The following is an 18,370-nucleotide window of genomic DNA, read 5'->3' on the forward strand; positions in this document are numbered from 1 at the left end:
AGACAAAAAATAAAGAGAAAGAAAGCCATGCACAACATTAAAGAAAGATATCAATTACAAGGAAAGAGAACAAAAGAAAAAGAAAGGAACAGAGAAGGACTACAAAAACCACCAGAAAACAATGAACAAAATGGCAATAAGTACATATATATCAATAATTACTTTACATATAAATGGTCTAAATGCTCCCATCAGCAGACATAGGGTGACAGAATGGATTTAAAAAAAACAAAAAACAAAAACAAGACATCCATATGCTGCCTGCAAGAGACTCATGACTCATTTCAGACCTAAGTACACATCCACACTGAAAGTAAAGGGATGGGGGAAAAATATTTCATTCAAATGGAAGCCAAAAAAAAAATTGGGGTAGCAATGCTTATATCAGATAAAATAGACTTTAAAATAAAGACTGTCAGGCAGAGAAGGACAAATATCATATGTTTGCACGTATAGGAGAATTAGGAGGAACTTGATGGAGGAACAAGGGGGAGAAGAAGGGGGGAAATGGTGGGGGAAAGAGAGAGAGGCAAACCATGAGAGACTCTTGAATGCTGACAAAAACTGAGCACTGATGGATGTGGGGGGGAGGGGGGGATGGGCATGGAGGAGGACACTTGTGGGGATGAGCACTGAGTGTTATGTGGAAACTAATTTGACAATAAACTATTTGTAAAAAAAAAAAAGAATAAAGACAGCTGAATAAAAATAAATAAATAAATAAATAAATAAATAAATAAGTAAATAAAATAAAGACTGTAACAAGAGACAAAGAGGGGCATTACCCAATGATAAAGGGAGCAATCCAGTAAGAGGATATAACACTGTTGGTGGGAATGTAAATTGGTGCAGCCATTGCAGAAAACAGCAAGGAGATTCCCCAAAAATTAAAAATGGAGGGGCGCCTGGGTGGCTCAGTTGGTTAAGCATCCGACTTTGGCTCAGGTCATGATCTCACGGCTTGTGGGTTCGAGCCCCGCGTCAGGCTCTGTGCTGACAGCTCAGAGCCTGGAGCCTGCTTCAGATTCTGTATCTCCCTCTCTCTCTGACCCTCCCCTGCTCGTGCTGTCTCTCTCTCTCTCTCTCTCAAAAATAAATAAAACATTAAAAATTTTTTAAAAAATTAAAAATGGAAATACCATATGATCCAGTAATTCTACTACTGGGTATTTACCCAAAGAAAACAAAAACTCTAATTCAAAAAGACATATGCACCCCTGTATTTCTTACAACATTATTTACAATAGCCAAGATATGGAAACAACACAAATGTCCATTGGTAGATGAATGGATAAAGAAGATATGGTATGTGTACAATATATATGTATGTATATAATGGATATAATATATAACATACACATAATTACATATACATCCATAAAAAAGGATGAGCTCTAAAAAAAAAAAAAAAAAGAAAGAATGAGACCTTGCCATTTGTGACAATATCAATGGACCGAGAGGGTATTATGCTAAGTGAAATAAGTCAAAGACAAATACCACATGTTTTCACTTATATGTGGGATCAAAAAACGAAAACAAACTAAAAAGAAACAACAGATTAATAAATATAGAGAACTGACTGAGGGTTGCCAGAGGGGAAGGAGGTGAGCAAAATGGATGATGAAGGTTTCCAGTTGTGGAATGAATAAGTCATGAAGTAGAAAAGTACAGCATGGGGAATATAGTTAATGGTGTAATAGTGTTGTATGGTGACAGATAATAGCTACAATTGTGGTGAGCATAGCATAATGTATAGAGTTGTTGATTCACTGTGTTGTACCCCTGAAACTAATATAACATTGTGTGTCAACTGTTCTTCAATAAAGAAAGAAAAAAATCCTAAAATTCATATGGAAACATGGAAGACCTTTAATAATCAAAAGAATTTCGGGGCACCTGGGTGGCTTAGTCGGTTAAGCGTCCGACTTTCGCTTAGGTCATGATCTCCCGGTTCGTGGGTTCGAGCCCCGCGTCGGGCTCTGTGCTGACTGCCAGCTCAGAGCCTGGAGCCTGTTTCGGTCTGTGACTCCCTCTCTCTCTGACCCTCCCCTGCTCATGCTGTCTCTCTCTCTCCTAGAAATAAATAAAACATAAAAAAATTTAAAAAAATAATAATGAAAAGAATTTTTAAACAGAAACAAAGCTGAACTTGTCACATGTTTCTATTTCAAAATATATTATAAAACTACACTATCCAAGAGTATGGTACTGGTATAAAAACAGACATACAGCCCAATGGTGCAGAATAGCAATAAACTTAGCATATGCAGTCATGTGATCTTGGACAGTGGCATCGAGAATTCACAGTGGGGAAAGGATAGTGTCATCAATAAATGGTGTTGTGGAAAATGGATATTCGCATATAAAAGGATGAAACTGGAAACTTATCTTACACTGTACACAAAAATCGATTCACAAGAGGTTAAAGACTAAGATGTGAAGACGGGAAACAAAGAAGCAGAGAACAGAAAGGTGCTTGCCAGCTGCTGGGGGATTTGGGAAATGGAGACATACTTCTCAAAGAGTACAACGTTCCAATTATGCAAGGTGAATCAGTCCTAGAGATCCTCTGTACAGCATACTGCCTGTAGTTATAATACTTTACTATATATTGAAATTTTGCAATTAGTAGGTTTTATATTGAGCGTTATCACAAAAAGTAATGAATAAAAAGGGCAGGAGAAAGTTTTAGGAGGTGATGATATGTTTATTGCATAGGTGGTGGTAATGATGTTTGGATGTGTACTTATCAGATTCATCAAGTTGTATACATAAATACATACAGTTCTTTGTGTGTTAAGTATACCTCAAAAAAGTTGTTTTAAGAAAAAATCCTTTAGGAAAACTTCTGGAATCATTCTATGAACCCAGCATTACCTTGATTCCCAAACCAGAGACCCCTCAAAAAAGGAGAACTACAGGCCACTATCCCAGACGAACATGGATGCAAAAATTCTCAACAAGATACTAGCGAATTAAATTCAACGGTATATAAAAAGGATTAGTCACCATGATCAAGTGGGATTCATTCCTGGGCTGCAGGGCTGGTTCAATATATGCAAATCAATCAATGTGATACATCACATTAATAAAAGAAAGGAGAAGAAACATATGATCCTGTCAATTGATCCAGAAAAAGCATTTGGAAAATTCAACATCTTTTCTCAATAAAATCCTCAAGAAAGTTGGGATAGAAGGAACATACTTAAACATCGTAAAAGCCATATATGAAAAGCCCACAGCTAATATCATTCTCAATGGGGAAAAACTGAGAGCTTTTTCCCTGAAATCAGGAAATGGGATGTCCAATCTCACCACTGTTCTTTAACATAGTGTTGGAAGTCTTAGCATCAGCAATCAGAAAACAAAATGAAATAAAAGTCATCAATGCAGCAATTTCTTACTCGACACATCTCCAAAGGCAAGGGAATTAAAAGCAAAACTGAACTATTGGGAACTCATCAAGATAAAAAGCTTTTCCACTACAAAGGAAACAATCAACAAAACTAAAAGGCAACTGACGGAATGGGAAAAGATATTTGCAAATGACATATCGGATAAAGGGCTAGTATCCAAAATCTATAAAGAACTTATCAAATTCAACACCTGAACAACAAATAATCCAGTGAAGAAATGGGCAGAAGACATGAATAGACACTTTTCCAAAGAAGACATCCAGATGGCCAACAGAACATGAAAAGATGCTCAATGTCATTCAATATCAGGGAAATACAAATCAAAGCCAGAATGAGATACTACTTCACACCAGTCAGAGTGGCTAAAATGAACAAATCAGGAAACCACAGATGCTGGTGAGGATGTGGAGAAACAGGAAGTCTCTTGCACTGTTGGTGGGAATGCAAACTGGCGCAGCCGCTCTGGAAAACAGTGTGGAGTTTCCTCAAAAAATTAAAAATAGAACTACCCTACAACCAGCAATAGCACTGCTAGGAATTTACCCAAGGGATACAGGACTGTTGATGCATAGGGGCACAGGCACCCCAATGTTTATAGCAGCGTTTTCAACAATACCCAAATTATGGAAAGAGCCTGAATGTCCATCAACTGATGAATGATAAAGATGTGGTTTATAAATACAATGGAATACTACTTGGCAATGGGAAAGAATGAAATCATGCCATTTGCAGCAACGTGGATGGAACTGGAAGGTATTATGTGGAGTGGAATAAGTCAGTCAGAGAAGGACAGATATCATATGTTTTCCTTCCTATGAGGATCCTGAGAAACTCAAGAGAAGACTATGGGGGAGGGGAAGGGAAAAAATAGTTACAAACAAAGAGGGAGGGTGGCAAACCACAAGAGACTCTTAAATACAGAGAACAAACTGAGAGTGGATGGGAGGGTGGGCGAGAGGGGAAAATGGGTGATGGGCATTGAGGAGGGCACTTGTTGGGATGAGCACTGGGTGTTGTATGTAAGCTAATTTGACAATAAATTATGTTTTAAAAAAAAAGAAAACTCCTTCAGGGACACCTAGTTGGCTCAGTTGGTTAAGTGTCCGACTCTCGATTTCAGCTCCAGTCATGATCTCACAGTCATGAGATCAAGCCCCATGTTGGGCCTCCCCACCTTAGCATAAAATCTGCTTGGGATTCTCTCTCTCCCTCCCTGTCTGCCCCTCCTCCCCCTCTCAAAATAAATAAATAAACATTAATGAAAAAGAAAAGTCTTTCAGATATGCATTGAACATGTTTCCAGAAATGTTTTACTGCTCCCCTTTACTGTCTAGACCCTAAGCCTCCCCTTTTTCAATTAAACAAGGGTAGATGATTTTTCCTGGTCTCTATTAGCATTCTTTCCATTCCCTTATCATTGCAAACAGGAAGGGTAACAATATAAATACCATATGATCTGGCAATACCACTTCTGGTTATATATCCCAAAGAATTCTAAACAGGGAAGAGATGTTTGCACACACATGTTCATTGCAGCAAAAGCCAAACTATGGAAGCAAGCTAAATGACCATCGGTGGATGAATGGACAAAGAAAATGTGGTGTACACATACAACAGAGTATTACTCATCCATATAAAAAGGAAATCCTGCTATCTGCTACGACATAGATGAGTCTCGAGGATTTTTTGTTAAATGAAATAAGACAGTCACAGAAGGACAAATACTGCATGATTCTACTTCTATGAAGTACATAAAATAATAAAACAATAAATGGAATGGTTTACTAGGGACTAGGGACAAAGGATATGGAAAATTGCTATTCAAAGGGTACAGAGTTTTAGTCATACAAGATGAAAATGTTTTAGAGATCATTGTACTTATAGTTAACAATACTGTATTGTACAGTGAAAAATTTAAAAAGACAGATCTAATCCAGGTTAATTTTAAAATGCGTATTAATTTTTCTCTTATTAATACCTAAGGTTCCTTGAAACATGGAATTCTGGACCACACTGTTGTTCAAGATTCAGCACTATGCTGGGGTGCCTGGGTGGCTCAGTCAGTTAAGCAACCAGCTTCAGCTCAGGTCATGATCTCACAGTTCGTGGGTTCGAGCCCCATGTCGGGCTCTGTGCTGACAGCTAGCTCAGAGCCTGGAGCCTGTTTCAGATTCTGTGTCTCCCTCTCTCTCTGACCCTCCCCTGCTCATGCTGCCTCTCTCTCTCAGAAATAAATAAAACATTTTAAAAATTTTTAAAAAAAGATTCAGCACTGTGCCTAGCACCTTATAATTTTTTGATAAATAATTTATACATTCATGCATTCATGACATGATGAATGGTTTACTTTATGATCCACACCAATATCTGTTGTCTTCCAAGCCCAGGGTGAGAAAAGAGAAAAGAAAAAAAAAAAAAAAAAAGGACTTCTCTGAGGCATTTCCACTGAGTCACGCTCTTGGAATTTGTAATAAGTAGAATGTAAACTCCACAAAGCAGAGATTTGGATTATTGTGGTCAATGCCGTATTTCCTGGAGAGAACAAAAGTGGCTCAGGGAGGCACTCAGTAATACACCATTAATGAAAGAGTGTATGACCTAATTAACAAGTAAGTGATCCTTCTTATGTTCTGTTCTGCATGGTCCCTAAGCCTCCTTTCTACTGGTCTTACTATACTGAAAAAAGGCCATCAGAACATTAATGGAAAGAATGGATTAGTTTGTTACTTTCTCTAACATTGAGACAAATATACAATCTTTACAATCATCAACACTAAGAGCTATCTGCTCCTGTTGAGTAAAATATCCATGTCTAGTTCTCAGCAAGAGGATATTCTCTCTTTATATGAACTCAAACAATGTGGACAGCCATTGAGAGCCAAGACAATGATGTGAGAAGACCCCAAGCCAGACTTGTGTCCCCACCGTTTATTCATCCCACGGTCACCAACCAGTACATATGTCAGATTTTGTCTCCCCTACATCCCATTACCAACTCTCTTTCCTGCTCACCTCCATGGTGAGGGTGTCTCCAGAATTCTTCTTTCCATTCCAGAGTGCAACTTTTCTAAGCACCTTTAAGCCTTCCTCAGGTTTGTTGGTGATAATCAGCCACCGAGCAGACTCCATCAGCCACCTGATCAAAGACAGAGGTGCAGTCAATTCTCATGTGCCCATTTTCCACATATTCTTTGGCCTGAAATGCCTCTCCCTGCCCATCTGGCACCTACCTCTTGTTTTGTTATGTCAGCCAATAGGAAACCAGCTGATTCTGTACCTAGGAAACTGCGAGAATAACCCCTCCTCATTAACGGCAATACGAGGAGGAGGAGTCATATTTCACCCCCCCACCTTATTCAGGGGGGTGTTACCAGGTTTGGCAACTAAAAATAATGTGCCTCATTAAATCTGAATTTAGAGAAACAGTGAATATGAGTAACTCTTGAGTATAACTATGTCCCATGCAATATTTGGGACATGCTTACATTGAAAAGCATTGGTTGTTGACTTGAAGTTTTACTTTAATGAGAAGCCCTGGATTTTATCATGTTAGTAAATAAAAATCCAGAACTCTCAGATAAACAGAAATTTCATGTAAACAATGGGTTATTTTTAGTGTGGCTCTGCTTCATGCAGTCTTTGGAATGTTATACCAAAAAATGTATTATTTATCTGAAATTCAAATTCAATGGAATGTTCTTGATATTATCTGGCCACCCTACGTGTTCAACCTCTTAAACTGTACTTTGGACACTTATCAGGAGAGCATGTGCTCAAGTGTTAACTAAGGATCAAACTGAATTCTTATGCCCTCATTCCATGTATCTTGCATCCAGCATCCTCTCAGACAAAGGGAGAAAGGAACTTATACCTTGAGAAAAGAAAAATGACAAACAATGGTACGGAAACCACCAGCTGAAGGGTATGCCAGTCTCGAATGGCAAAGGCCAGTCCTCCGAGGATCATCTGTCCCACACAAGCGCCACAGATGGCCACTGCCATTCCCATAACTTGGAATCGGGGCACTGTCCATTCTGCAACTGAAAGAAAAAAGCAAGCAGGATTTTGACTTCAAAGATGGGATTTCAAAGTCAAAGTTAAGGCTTGGAGAATATCAAGACCCAACGTTTTTACTTACTAAGCATCATGGAGTTTATCAGGATGGTCTTGGTAGAAAAGCCAGCCAGGAAGCGGAGTGTGCAATAAATGAGGAAGGTGGGAGCAAAGGCTGCACAGGTATCAGCAATGGCGAGCTGGAGGAAACACCACCTGAGAATTAACCTCCTCCCAAACCTGAGGAATGGGAACAGGTTAGTTCTGGGAATGATAACAACTTGATGGGAAAATTAACAAAACAAAGACAAGCTTTGAAATTTAGGGGATGTTTTAATAAGTGGATCTTTGTCCTTGAGACTTGAAAGAATCAACAGATAAGCAAGAGTAGGTCTTCCGAGGGGCACCTGGGTGACTCAGTCAGTTAAGCATCTGACTTCAGCTCAGGTCATGATCTCACCGTTTGCGAGCTCGAACCCCGCATCGGGCTTTGTGTTGACAGCTCCGAGCCTGGAGCTGCTTCGGATTCTGTGTCTCCCTCTCTCTCAGCCCCTTCCCTGCTCGCACTCTGTCTCTCTCTCTCTCTCAAAAATAAATAAACATGAAAACAAAGAGTAGGTCTTCCCAGAAGTAACCTTCCTGTTTGTAAATAGGTCCAAAGTATAACAAAGCTTCTTCCCCAATCTGCTACCAGACCTTTGGGAACCCATCGAAGCCATATAGGACAAGTTACAATACTGGCAATTTTAACACATCACAAATGTCCCTTGTACTATCACATGCAGTTAACATTGTAGAGAGTCTATGCCATGTCTATAACACAAGGGATCTGGGGCGCCTGGGTGACTCAGCCAGTTAAGTGTCCAAATCTGGGTTTTGGGTCGGGTCACGATCTCATGGTTTGTGAGACAGAGCCCTGTGTCGGGGTCTCTGCTGACAACGAGGAGCCTGCTTGGGATTCTCTCTCTCTCCCTCTCTCTCTGCCCCTCCCCCGCTTATGCATTCTCTCCCTCTTCTCTCAAAAAGAAATAATTTTTGAAAAAAGAACGTAGGGACCTGCTATGGACTGGGTTGTGTCCCCCTCCCCCAAATCATATATTGAAGCTCTAATCCCCAGTGAAATGGTATTTGGAGATGGGCTGTGCGAGAGGTAGTTAGGTTTAGATAAGGCCGTAAGAGTGAGGTCCTGTTGATGGCGTTAGTGCCTTTATAAGAAGAGGTACCAGAAAGATTTCTCTCCTTCTCTTTCCACCATCTGAGGCTGCACCAAGACAACAGCTGTCTTTAAGCCAGAAAGAGAGCTCTCACCAGGAACCAAATCTTTCTGCTCCTAGATCTTGGACCTCTCAGCCTCTGCAACTTGAAAAAATAAATTTCTGATGTGTAGGTCCCCTAGTCTATGGTATTTCATTGTGGTAGCCTGAGCTGACTAAGATGGGATCTAAATCTGTACTTGGGGCTCCGGGACCATGCAGGTCATGGGCTAAACTATATAAAAGGGACATCCATGGAACAATACATCACAACTGATGATGGGTTGCCTGAGAGCCCCTCTCTGCTAAGTCTGGGTCTTAAACAACATTTTTCCCTAAAATAAGATGGAAGAGAGCCACAACCCAGACACAGACTTTAGAGCAAGTCCTCAGAGGAAAGATTAGGTAAGATGAGCATAAAGAAACAGAGAAGAAGAAGGTATTTTTAAAAAGGAAAGAGAACTCTGTGCTTCACAGTTTTCTGGGAGAGAAGGCCTTTTCTTAGACAACGTGGCTAAGATGCTTGTGCTGATTCTGTATACCCTGTAATGCTTATAAATGGACAAACAATGAGATCAGACAAATGCTCAGAAATCCTTGCTACTCTTGCAGAATATTTAAATTGTGATGTGGTTTTAAATCTCTTATATTCTGAGTATTTATATCACATGCATTTGTATCTCCATTTAAAATGGAATAAAGTCTATATAAAGAAATGCTATAATTTAAAAAAAATTTTAATGTTTTATTTATTTCTGAGAGAAAGAGACAGTGTGGGCAGGGGAGGGTCAGAAAGAGAGGGAGATATAGAATCTGAATCAGGCTCTAGGCTCTGAGCTGGCTGTCAGCACAGAGCCCGAGGCGGGGCTCCAACCCAGGAACCATGAGATCATGACCTGAGCCGAAGTCAGATGCTTAACCGACTGAGCCACCCAGGCACCCCAAGAAATGCTATAATTAATGAAATGGTGTCATGACAGTCATCGGAAAGTCTGGTCGGTCAAAACGAAAAGCAGCTGTATTTAAAGGAAAGACAAATACATGATTTCACTCATATGGGGAATTTAAGAAACACAGCAGATGAACATAGGGGAAGGGAAGGAAAAATAAGTCAAAAACAGAGAGGGAGGCAAACCGTAAGAGACTCCTGAATACAGAGAACAAACTGGGTATTGCTAGAAGGGAGGACCATGGCGGGGAGATGGGCTAAACAGGTGATGGGCATTAAAGAGAGCACTTGTTGGGATGAGCATTGGGTGTTACATGTAAGTGATGAATCATTGGGTTCTACTGAAACTAATATGACACGACATGTTAACTAATTTGAATTTAAATTAATTAATTAAAATAATAAAATAAAAATTATGTCATGTGGGAGCACCTGAATGGCTCAGTCAGTTGGGCGTCCAATTGTTGACTTTGGCTCAGGTCATGATCCCAGGATTGTGGGATCAAGCCCCAAGATGGGCTCCTCACTGAACATGCAGCCTGCTTAAGATTCTCTCTCTTCCTTTGCCCCTCTCCCCTGCTTGGGCTTTCTCTCTCTAAAATAAGAAAAAGAGCTGATTTTAAAAAAGTTTTAAAAAGATATATCATGTACATTCTCACAGGGAAAGATCACATATAAAACTTATTAAATGTAGTGATATTTAAAATGGCAGGCATTTGGCAATAATCTGGTTGCCCATTGCCAAAAAATGGATTCGAGCATTGTAATGGATCTCCACTGCGGAGCACCGTGCAGCAACCAGAAGAATGAACTAGAAGTATCCATAGGAATGTGTATGTCCCTCAAAACCGTAGCAGTGGGTGTTCAAAAGGAAAAGAAAAAGATAATAACACATTTACATAAATATGTGAATTCAGATATATGTAAGCCAAACAATGTCATTTATTTTATAAAAACCCATATGAATGTACAGAAATATAGTTGATGCATTATACTGGTCCCTATATTGGGAAGAAGGAAATGGGACTGGGGCATGAGGAAAAAATGAAACGTATATCCACGAAAGGAATTCATGGCTGGACTGATGAGGATATTGTCCACGAAATGAGCAGTACAATCCTTCAGCCAACTGTGGTTGATATTTGAAAGAAGAGAAATTTGTGCTGTGTAAAATACAAAGCTATTGTTTCAGTAATTATTAATCCTGTCATTTGGCTAGATGTTCGCCATCACATAGAGGAAAATTACTCTTCCCAGTCTTATATATTTTTTACTTTAAATTTTTATTAATTTTTTTTAGAGGGAGAGAGAGTGCAAGCAGGGGAGGGGGAGAGCAGAAGGAGAGAGAGAGAATCCGAAGCAGGATCCACACTCAGTACAGAGCCCCATGTGGGGCTTGATCCTCTGGGCTTACGATCTGAGCCAAAATCAAGAGTCAGAAGCTCAACCGACTGAGCCACCCAGGCACCACCCCCCTCCCACCCCAGTCTTATATTTAAGTTAGAGCCCTACATCTGCAGTCTGGCCAATGACTGTGGATAAAAGGGACCTAAGCCACTTCCAGGCCTGTCCATATAAGGTCTACTTGGGTCCTGCTCATTCCTTCTGACAACATGGCTGGAAACAAAAAATGTGCTGATAAAAAGTCACACGATGGAAGGTGCTGGTTCCTTGAGCCACTGCCTAGAAGATGGGGGCCACATGACCCACACCAAATCATGACAACAGTGAGAATCACGATTTTATTAAAATAACCAATTATAATTCTTGGGTTCTTACTGTAACTAGCTACCTTGGTTAACACAGTAATGTTTTAATAATTGTGTTTGACACAGTTAATTAGAGAAGCTTTGTGTGTGTTTCTTATTTTGGCTATATGTTCATTCTCTAGTTATTTGAAAAAATATTTTACTGGAAAAGAAAATGTGACGTAGATCTGTAAACATAAGTATAAAAAGGTTACGGGAAAAAAAAGAAAGAAAGAGGTTACAGGGGTGCCTGGGTGGCTCAGTCAGTTAAGCATCCAACTTCGGCTCAAGGTCATGACCTTGCAGTTCACAAGTTAGAGCACCGCGTTGGGCTCAGTGCTGACACCTCAGAGCCAGGAGCCTGCTTCATTCGGTCTCTCCCTCTCTCTCTGCCCCTCCCCTGCTTGTGCTCTGTCTCTCTGTATCTCTCTCAAAAATAAATAAAAATATTTTAAAGAATTAAAAAGAGGTGGGGCGCCTGGGTGGCTCAGTCGGTTAGGCGTCCAACTTCGGCTCAGGTCATGATCTCATGGTGCGTGGGTTCGAGCCCCATGTCAGGCTCTGTGCTGACAGCTAGCTCAGAGCCTATAGCCTGTTTCAGATTCTGTGTCTCCCTCTCTCTCTGACCCTCCCCTGCTCACGCTCTCTCTCTCAGAAATAAATAAAACATTAAAAAATTTTTTAATTAAAAAGAGGATACAAAATTACATACTCACTTTTACCAACTTTATTTAAACCATATATTTGTGATGTCTGTAAGTGTGATACACTGAATGTTGGCTCCCACTTGAACAGATTTGTTCTTAGATCTTTATTTTGAAATTTTTCAAATATGGAAATTTAAATGAATACTACAATTACCACTGGTATAAGTCTCAAGCAGATTCACCACTAGATAGCATTTTGCTGTATTTGCTTTATTGCTTTACATGTGCGAATACACACACACACACCCCACACACAGACTCTTTTGTGTTGAACCATTTCAGTTGCAGTTCCAGAGCACATGACACCTCACTCAATTTTTTTTAGCATGCATGTATTAAGAATACAAGCAGTTTCTAGAAGCACCTGGGTGGCTCAGTCCATTAAGTGTCCAACTTTGGCTCAGGTCATGATCTCACGGTTTCTGAGTTTAAGCCCCGCATCAGACTCTGTGCTGACAGCTCAGAGCCTGGATTTGGACACAGAACCTGCTTTGGATTCTGTATCTCCCTTGCCTCTCTGCCCTTCCCCTGCTCATACTATGTCTCTCTCTTTCTCAAAAGTAAATAAACATTAAAAAAGAAGAAGAAGAATACAAGCAGTTTCATACATCATTACAACGCTAACTTCACACCTAAAGAAAACAATAATTCCACCGCCAGCTATCAGATGATACTCAAGTTGCCCAAAAGGTCCTCCAAATGTCTTTCTCAATGTTATTTTTCTTTTTCCCATCTATGCTTTAGTATTTACACATTGTATATGACTATTATGTTTTTGTGAATTTTTAAAAATCTAGAATGATCACTCCATTCATTTTTCTCGTGACATTGCCTTTTTGAAAAGTCTAGGTCGGTTGTCTTGTAGAAAGGGAATTATGAATGATATAAAATTTTTTTCATTAAAAAATTTTTTAATGTTTGTTCTTAAGAGAGAGGGAGATGGAGCATGAGCAGATGTGGTCAGAGAGAGGGAGACACAGAATTGGAAGCAGGCTCCAGGCTCTGAGCTACCAGCACAGAACCTGACGTGGGGCTTGAACTCACGAACCATGAGACCATGACCTGAGCCAAAGTCGACGCGTAACCAGCTGAGACACTCAGGTGATCCTAAAATATATTTTTTTCTACATTCTAATTTTTTACCAGGAGCACATGATTTTTGGTCTGAAAATACCAAAAGTTTAAAAAAGTCAAGTATGTATTTGTATCTTATTTGCTGGTGGCTTTGAGAGTCCATTCAATTTGAGGTAGGAACAGGGAAGAAATATTGTTGCTGGTTGTCAGTAAAGAATAAGTAGACAGTTTCTACTCTATCAATTCTCCTCTCCAGCCCAACTCCTTAATGTTCCTCTGACCCAGAAGGAAGGTAGGCAGAAAATAACCTCATGACATTCTGTATATTGTCAGTCAGTGTGATGGATCAAGGGATTAGAATAAAGTCTTTCTTCACCACCAAAGTGGTTGAAGGTGCCAGCAATGATCACTTTTCTCCAAACCCTGAGAGGTACGGGGTCTTCCTCCCATCTCTTACAGTCAGGAATAAGTAGGGTGAACATAAAATTTTCATCTTCAGTGAGAGTGTACCAGCAAATGGGATGACTGGTCTCTAAAAAATAAATAAATAATAGAAGATGGGCTATTGAATTGGATATTTAAGGGGAAGGGAATCTAGGAACTGATGCTGAATAAGTCTGTCTAAGCTCAGACAAGTGTTCCTTCAGTACAAGAAGACTATGATCACACTGCTAAGGTCATTACCTGGATTTCAATAGCCCATGTCCATAGCCTCTGCCACCCTCATCAGGGGTTTAGACCATTGGCTTCTCCTGGGGTACACCAGCAATGTACTTCTGAATTGGAGCTAAGGAAAGGTCTGGCTTGTTTGAGAAGTTCAAACCAGCAAGTTTTCACTTGCTTAACATCCGAACACTCAAAATATCTATTCAACACATGAAAGGAGTAAGATCTCCAGTGAAAAATACAAAACTGGTCGTTTTAAGTTGGAGATGAAAGTGGCCTTCTAATGGGTAGGAGGGATATTCAAATCATAATGGACGCTGGCCTTGATGCTGAAGCAGCTATTTAGAATCTCCTTGCTTGGCCATATATCGCGGCCCCCTTCTTTAATGGGAGGGTCATGAGAAGGTGGCTGCTTGGGTATTTATTGAGTACAGTGTTGGCTAGGGGCTATATTTGGGACAGATTGCTTTCAAGCAGGTCTATATTCTTAGTCTTGTTTTCCTCTACCTGGTATCTCCTGCTGCATGAAGAACAGGTACTTCCGATACATTACACCCAAAACATAAATCTTGACTTTCTCCTCTATATCTGCTTTCCCCATTTTCCCCATTTTCCTTCATATCACTAAATTGTATCAGCATTTATCCCTTTTCTCAGGCTGAAGATATAGATACCATCTTTGGTCTTCTATTTGCCACACCAAAGCCTCCTCCTTAAGAATCTAAAACCATCAGGCAACTCTGTTGCATCCACCTACAAAATTATTTTCCAAATACAGCTACTCATTACCTTTTCCAAGACACTTTCCTAATTTTTTTTTAATTATTGCTACCAAAGAAGGCCTTTCTTCTTCTTTTTTAAAAATGTTTATTTACTTTTTGAGAGACAGTGAGCTGGGGAGGGACATAGAGAGAGGGAGTCACAGAATCCGAAGCAGGCTCCAGGCTCTGAGCTGACAGCACAGATCCTGACAGGGGGCTCGAACTCATGAACTGCAAGATCATGACCTGAGCCTAAGTCAGAAACTTAACCCACTGAGCCACCCGGGCACCCCTACACCTTCCTAATTTAAATGCCCACCATCTTTCCGAAGGATTGTTTTTGAGAGCCTCTTAATTGGTTTCCCTACCACCACTCTGGCTCTCCCAGTGAATCATCAAAGGAGCATCAAGAATGAGATTTAAAAGATCCTCTCATAATAGTCCTCTTAAAAGCCTCTGATGGATACATGTCACGTTCCAGGAATAAAAGTCTTAAATTCTATTGCTTGCCTTCCACTCTCCCAGAAAAGGCACATGGACAGAACACAAAAAGCAGCTACCTGAGCTTACTTGAGAGTGAACAGAGGCAGGTAGACTGGGGAAGAGTGTTAGCTCTCTCCAAAGAGGGCAGATGGAAAGCAATACAGGAAAGGTCCTATTTCCATGGCTACTAGACTGGAGTGAGGTGCAATCCACACAGCAAGTAAAGTGAACGCTATGCATCTATGGTCTGGGGAACAAGGTCACACATGGTGGGATACTAGAAACAACGAAGAGAATGAGCGTTCAGCAAGGGAAAGTGGCAACGAGGGGATCCTTAAATCGTGTCTACCATGCAACCTCTAAATATCCACTAAAGCATGTGCATCAAGAATAAGCTCAAAGCAGGTCAACTCTAGACCAAGATCTGAACTGAGGCTGGGCTCTTGCATCAGAAACAGTCTTCAGTTCAGTCTGAGGCTTGAGAGCTATTTGCTAAAATAAAGAAATCGGTATTACTGATGAGTAAAAATGGAATCAGTATTACTGGTGAGTAATAACGGAAAATAGAATCTTCACAACCTAATATGATCATATTCAAAATATAATTCATAGCCTCCTGACATGGGAAGAGCCAGGAAAATGGATCTCCATTCCCAAGGGAGTGGACATCTGGCAGACCTTCTGCTGAGAGGAGACAAAGTTTGGAACTAACCCACAAGGATTTTAAAGTGGTGACATAACTATCTTCAAAGACAGAAATGAAATTTGATTTTAACGTATGAAAATCACAGCTCAGAAATTGGCGTTCTCAGAGAGATAGCAACAGAGAAGTCAAAATAACTGAAATTCGAGAGCTGAAAAAGTAATTTCTGACATAAAAATTCACTAGATGGGACCTAAGAGAGAATCTTTGAAAATAGATCGATAGAGGTTGTAGAAGGTCAAGGGCAGAGAGAAATGATTTAAAACATGAACAAAGAGCCTCAGAGTGCTATTACAGCAGGAGGCAGCATATAGTTCCTGGAAAGAGCCAGATAACTATCATTTTGGGCTTTGTGAACCCCATGTTCTTATTTTTTCTTTGTTCTATTAAACTACTGTGTGTGTGTGTGTGTGTGTTTAAAGAAACTCTATTTTTTAGACCAGTTATAAGCTGCCTGCAACACTGAGCAGAAAGTACAGAGATTTCCCATACATCCTGCCCCCACTCATGCACAGTGTCCCCACCTATCAATATCCTGCACCAACCGAAATATTTGATACAATTGAACCTACAGTGATACATCATTATCCCAAAGTCCACCATTTACATTGGGGTCCATTCTCGGTGTTGTACCTTCTATGGTTTTGGACAAATGTGTAATGACATGTACCTGCCATTACAGTGTCCTGCAGAGTAGTATCACCAGCCTAAAACCTCTGTGATGTGCTTATTAACTTCTCTCTCTCTTTCCAACCACTCATCTTTTTACTACCTCCGTGGTTTTGACTTTTCCAGAAAGTCATAAGTTGGAATCATACAGTATGTAGCCTTTTCAGATTGGCTTGGTTATGTATCCAAGATTCCTCCATGTCTTCTCATAGCTGGATTGTTCTTTTACTTTTAGCATTGAATAATATTCCATTGTCCGGATGCACCACAGTTTATGCATTCACCTGCTGAATGAAATGCTGGTTGCTTCTGAGGTTTGGCGATTACAGAGGAAGCTGCTATAACCATAGGTAGACTTTTGTGTGGACGTAAGTTTTCAATTCCTTTGGGTAAATACCAAGGAGAATGATGGCTAAATTGTGTGACAAGAGTATGCTCAATTTTTTCCCTTTCCCTTGAGAGAGAGACAGAGAGAGACAGAGAAAGAGAGAGAATCTCAAGCAGGCTACACACTCAGCCCGAAGCCCAATGCGGGGCTCGATCTCAAGAATGTGAGATTATGGGGGCGCCTGGGTGCCTTAGTCGGTTAAGCGTCCAACTTTCGCTTAGGTCATGATCTCGCGGTTTGTGGGTTCAAGCCCCACGTTGGGCTCTGTGCTGACTGCCAGCTCAGAGCCTGGAGCCTGTTTCAGTCTGTGACTCCCTCTCTCTCTGACCCTCCCCTGCTCATGCTGTCTCTCTCTCCTAGAAATAAATTTTTAAAAAATTAAAAATTAAAAAAAAGAATGTGAGATTATGACCTGAGCCCAAATCAAGAGTTGGATGCTCAACCGACTGAACCACCCAGGCGCCCCTGGCTTACATTTTTTAACTATCATGATGTCAAGCATATTTTCACGTGTTTATGTACCATTTGTACCTCTTTCTTAAAGAAATGTATATTCAAACTACATGTCAGTGAGAAAGAATGAAATCTGGCCATGTGTAGTAACATGGATGGACCTTGAGGGTGTTATGCTGAGCGAAATAAGTCAGGCAGAGAAGGACAGCTGCCATATGTTTGCACGTATAGGAGGATTAGGAGGAACTTAATGGGGGACCATGGGGGAGAAGAAGAGGGGAAATGGTGGGGGAGAGGGAGAGAGGCAAACCATCAGAGACTCTTGAATGATGAGAACAAACTGAGGACTGATGGGTGTGGGGGGGAGGGGGGAGATGGGCATGGAGGAGGGCACTTGTGGGGATGAGCACTGGGTGTTATATGGAAACCAACTTAATAATAAACTATTTGTAAAAAAAATAATAAATAATAAAAATTAAATAAAAATTAAATTTAAAAAAGAAATGTATATTCAAGTCCTTTATTTATTTAAAAATTGTGGGTTTTTGTCTTTTTGTTGTTGAGTTATGGGAATTCCTTATATATTCTGAATATTAAACCCATTCCATTGGTCTATTTACCTATTTTTATGGCTTATGTATAATTGACAAATATTTCCTCCCATTACATAGGTTATCATTTTACTTTCTTGATAATGTGCTTTGATGTATGAAAGTTTTTATTTATTTTAATGTTAATTTTTGAGAGAAAGAGAGAGAGAGCAAGCAGGGGAGGGGCAGAGAGAAAGGGAAACACAGAATATGAAGCAGGATCCACGCTCCCAGATGTCAGCATAGATCCTGATGCAGGGCTCGAACCCACAAACCGTGAGATCATGACCTGAACTGTAGTCAGACGCTTAACCAACTGAGCCACCCAGGCACCCCCAAAAGTTTTTAATTTGTGATGAAGTCCAATCTGTCTATCTTTTTTGGCCAATCATGCTTTTGGTGACATATCAAAGAATTCGTTGCCAAATCCAAAGTCATATAGACTCAGCCTATGCCT

General features: G+C 40.3%; 1 protein-coding gene across 1 annotated transcript in view; it reads right to left on the bottom strand.

The window, feature by feature from the left end:
- The window catches only part of LOC120249211 (solute carrier family 22 member 9-like), a 33,234-nt gene that overhangs the window by 11,306 nt on the left and 3,558 nt on the right, over positions 1-18,370 (bottom strand). Inside the window, exons 3-5 of the mRNA XM_039257720.1 lie at positions 7,555-7,709; positions 7,288-7,456; positions 6,429-6,552 (exon numbers count right to left, since the gene is read on the bottom strand). Of these exons, the coding sequence (XP_039113651.1) occupies positions 6,429-6,552; positions 7,288-7,456; positions 7,555-7,709 (448 nt within the window). The remainder of the gene's footprint in view (positions 1-6,428; positions 6,553-7,287; positions 7,457-7,554; positions 7,710-18,370) is intronic.

This window comes from Hyaena hyaena, unplaced genomic scaffold (assembly GCF_003009895.1).
Source record: "Hyaena hyaena isolate Hyena2069 unplaced genomic scaffold, ASM300989v1 scaffold_632, whole genome shotgun sequence".
Taxonomy (NCBI): Eukaryota; Metazoa; Chordata; class Mammalia; order Carnivora; family Hyaenidae; genus Hyaena; species Hyaena hyaena.